The following is a 3,582-nucleotide window of genomic DNA, read 5'->3' as shown; positions in this document are numbered from 1 at the left end:
ATCTGATTAGGTTGTAATCCATACTAATGTTCAAATTAAGTCACGGGAAGCAATTAACTGCACGCATGCATGCACGCACACACGCACACATGCACACACACACATACACACACAAAGGGCTGGTGAAAAATGATAAGGTTGGCCAAATAGTTTCACTGTACATAATTGTGGTTTTTAAAAAAAAATTGCCCATCTCTACACTGTAATTAAATCATTTGCATTTCAAATGGAGTGTGCCCACCTCCAATGCTAGTAATTGTGTGACGATGAATGTGGCAGGCTGTGAGAAGACTCACCATCCCTCATCCAGAGAGGGAAGGCAGCTTTTGGGACTCAGCTGTTAATGAACAGGGGCTGGCTTCCTTCCTAGGAAAAAAAGAAAACAGCCAGGAAATAGGGCTTTGTCCCCAATGTCCCCATTCACTTAAATTTGGGATCCTCCCTCTCACATTTCCTTCTTTTGTCCTTTTTTTGTAGACAAAGTGTAAGAGAACAAAATGCCTGTCATCCTAGCTACTCTGGAGGCTGAGATCTGAGGATGGCAGTTGAAAGCCAGCAGGGGCAGGAAAAGTAGGTGAGACTATCTCTAGTTAACCCCCCCTCCCCCAAGGTAGGACATGAAGCTGGGGCTCAAGTGGTAGAGCACTAGCCTTGAGCACAAATGCTCAGGACATTGCCCAGGTCCTAAGTTTAAGCCCAGGACTGGTACACACACACACACACACACACACACACTCGTAAAACCTTCACCAAAACACTCTGTGAACAACACAAGAAAGAGTTGTCACTTCTGATCATATTGTAACATGGACATGATCCTAAACCTGATGGTGGGGGGTGTGTGTGTGGAATTAATAGTCAGGTGACCCTATTTTACCTTATTTTCAGCTATGGAGGAGGCACACCCCAACTTGAACTCTTAGCTTCGCCAGTGCTCTGTCAGCTCTGGGATGAGTTTTTCTGGGAAGTCACTTCTCATGCTCCATCAAGGACAAAATACTACTCACGGTGGAGTTTCCATTCTTCAGAACAGCTGAGCTCTGGGGATCCCCAGCCAGTCTTGAGGCCACACTGAAACTAAGCTGGGATCCCCTTGCAAGAAATTCTCTCTCTCTCTCTCTCTCTCTCTCTCTGAGTGTTAAGTCATAACATCCTAATTAGTCTCAAGTCATCTTCCCTCCCCTTCCTACACGGGTGTGGGGTGGGTTTGAGTGTGGTAATCCCCCCACTTTCTTAGCTCTAGGTGGGACGACCCCGCAGCCACTACAGCAACTAGCCTCAGCTTCTGGGCCTCCCCTCATGCTGCCCAGAAGTGGAGGCTCATTGGCTGGGGCTCCAGCGGGGGGCCTCTGGCCTCCTGCGTGGACCGGGGCACCCTGAGCACGGGAAAGGGGTCGGGGGAGGAGAGGATGTAATCGATGCTGAATTTGATGTCGCTGTGGGCCCCGGCGGGGCTGGCGGGAGCCGGAGGCCCCCCCTGCGGGACGCGATCGCTCCTGGGGGACACGCGTGCCTCTGGGTCCGGGGGACCCGGAGGCTCCTCGCGCTTGAGGCCGCGTCTCCGGCGCCGCCGGCGGAAGTTTCCATTCTCGAAGAGGTCCAGGAGGGACTCGCAGCCACCTGCGAACGTCCAGTAATTGCCTTTGCCTTTCTCGTGGCCCTCGGTCCTGGGCACCTGTGGAACACCAGGGCCTCTGCACTTGTACGCGCGCGCGTGCTCACGGGCCTTGGGGAGTGGGGTGGGGTGGAGTGGGGGCAGCCTTGCGCCCGGGTACCAGAACTTTCCAGCCTCATCCACAGGGATGCGGGGGGTGGGGTGGGGTGGGGGGGGGCCTCACCTTGACGAAGCAGCTGTTGAGCGACAGGTTGTGGCGGATGGAGTTCTGCCAGGCGCGCTGGTTGGCGCGGTAGTAAGGGAACTTGCGCATGATGAAGTCGTAGATGCCGGACAGGGTGACCCTGCCTGCGGGGCTTTGCTGGATGGCCATGGCGATCAGAGCGATGTAGCTGTGGGGGGTGGGGGGGCGTCAGGCAACGCCGGGGCAGGGTGACCGGATCCCCCCTCCCTGAGACCTCTGGGCCCCTCAAGAACTCCGACACCCCGCAAGCACTCTGGATCTCCCCCTCCCCAAGAGCTGGACACTCCTGGGCAGGGAGTACCCCCAAAGCGCAGTGTGTGTGCGCCTTTAGGGGCCACCCCACCCCTTTTCAGGACTCCAGTAGCGTGTGCAGGTGCAGAGTGAGGGGGCTGTCTGCGTTCATGACTCCCCTCCCCGGTGCTCGCTGCTTCCCGCGTCCACCCAGGTCCAAGAAGGCTCGTGGGATATGGGGGACCCCCCCCACTGTGGCTCCCCCCAGATGAAGAATGCGGGGAGCTCACTCTCACTAGGGCAGAATGTGTTCGTGAATCCCTCCCGAAGGGAGGAAAACCCGTCCTCCCCCTCCAACCAGGACAGGTCCTGGAGACCCCCGCGCTCTGGAGGCCCCCCCATCCTCCTCCCTGTCCCTCAGCCCAGCGATCACCTGTACGCGGGCCGCGTGAGCCGCTTCTCCTCGTCGGAGCTGCAGGCAGGATAGTCGTCGGCGTCATAGTTGAAGCAGTTATAGGGGTACTGCGAGCTGTCGAACATCCTGGCGGGGCCTGAGTGCTGAGAGTCCCCGCCGCCGCCTCCTCCGCGCAGCCCGCCGGCCGCGCTGTCAGCGCCGCGTCGTCCCAGTAGCCAGCCAGCGGCGTCTGCGCCGAGGCAGTGGGGAGCCTGGGCTTCTGGGGTCCCTTCTGCGCCCCGCCCGGATCTCTCGTCCAATCCCGGTGCAGGGGAGGCCCCAGCCACCCGCAGAGTGGCGAGTGGAGCCGGGGTGTGTTGGGGACCCTGTGACCCACAGGGGAGGGGGACGGAGGGGGAGGCACGCACTGGGTGGTCGGATCCGGGACGGCCTCGCCGAGTCCCCGGCTGAGCGTCTCGCAGCCTCTGGACTCAGAGCTCCCAGGCGCGCGTGTCCCGTGCGCCTTGGGCGCGCCGCGCACCCGCGGCAACACTCATCCAGTGCGCAGATCCGACAGCTCTGAAAAGTCCTCAGCTGGGGACAGGCCACCCAGAGCTGGACTAGGGTCAGCCGCGGCAGACCAGGGGGAGACATTGTCTGGGGCCACGTGGCTTCAGGGGCCCTGCCTGGCTGCGTCCATCCCCGCACTCCAGAGACTCCTCTCTCAGCCTCTCCTCCAGCCTCTGTACCCTCGCCCCACGCTCACTCCTGCCCACACCGGGGTCTCCTCTGGTCTATGGATCCTGGGCAAAGGGCCTGCCCTTCTGGGAGGAGACTTCAGCTGAGCGGCCATAGATCTGGTGTGTACCCCCATGCTGTGGTTCCAGGATGGTGGGTACAGGTAGAGTGCAGAGGATAAGAGGTGGAAGTGTGCGTGTGTGTGTGTGTGTGTGTAGGAGAGAGAGGGAAGGAGGGAAGGGGAGGAAAGAGAGAGAGAGAGAGAGAGAGAGAGAGAGAGAGAGAGAGAGAGAGAGAGAGAGAGAGAGAGAGAGAGAGAGAGAGAGTGTCCTGGGGCTTGCAGGCAGGGCTTGAGCACTG

At 59.3% G+C, this 3,582-nt stretch overlaps 1 protein-coding gene across 1 annotated transcript; it reads right to left on the bottom strand.

Annotated features, from left to right (window-relative positions):
* Positions 1-1,297: 1,297 nt before the first annotated feature.
* Foxl3 (forkhead box L3) lies at positions 1,298-2,630 on the bottom strand. The gene is made up of 3 exons (XM_090324216.1): positions 2,524-2,630; positions 1,839-2,007; positions 1,298-1,675 (listed from the first exon to the last, which is right to left on the bottom strand). Exons 1-3 carry the CDS (start codon positions 2,628-2,630, stop codon positions 1,298-1,300), a joined length of 654 nt encoding a protein of 217 aa, XP_090180342.1.
* Between the last annotated feature and the right edge of the window lie 952 nt (positions 2,631-3,582).

Source organism: Megascapheus bottae, chromosome 34 (genome assembly GCF_031878675.1).
Source record: "Megascapheus bottae isolate mThoBot1 chromosome 34, mThoBot2.hap1, whole genome shotgun sequence".
NCBI classification, from domain to species: domain Eukaryota; kingdom Metazoa; phylum Chordata; class Mammalia; order Rodentia; family Geomyidae; genus Megascapheus; species Megascapheus bottae.
Note: the sequence above shows the minus strand (reverse complement) of the source record. Positions and strands in the feature narration are given on the sequence as shown.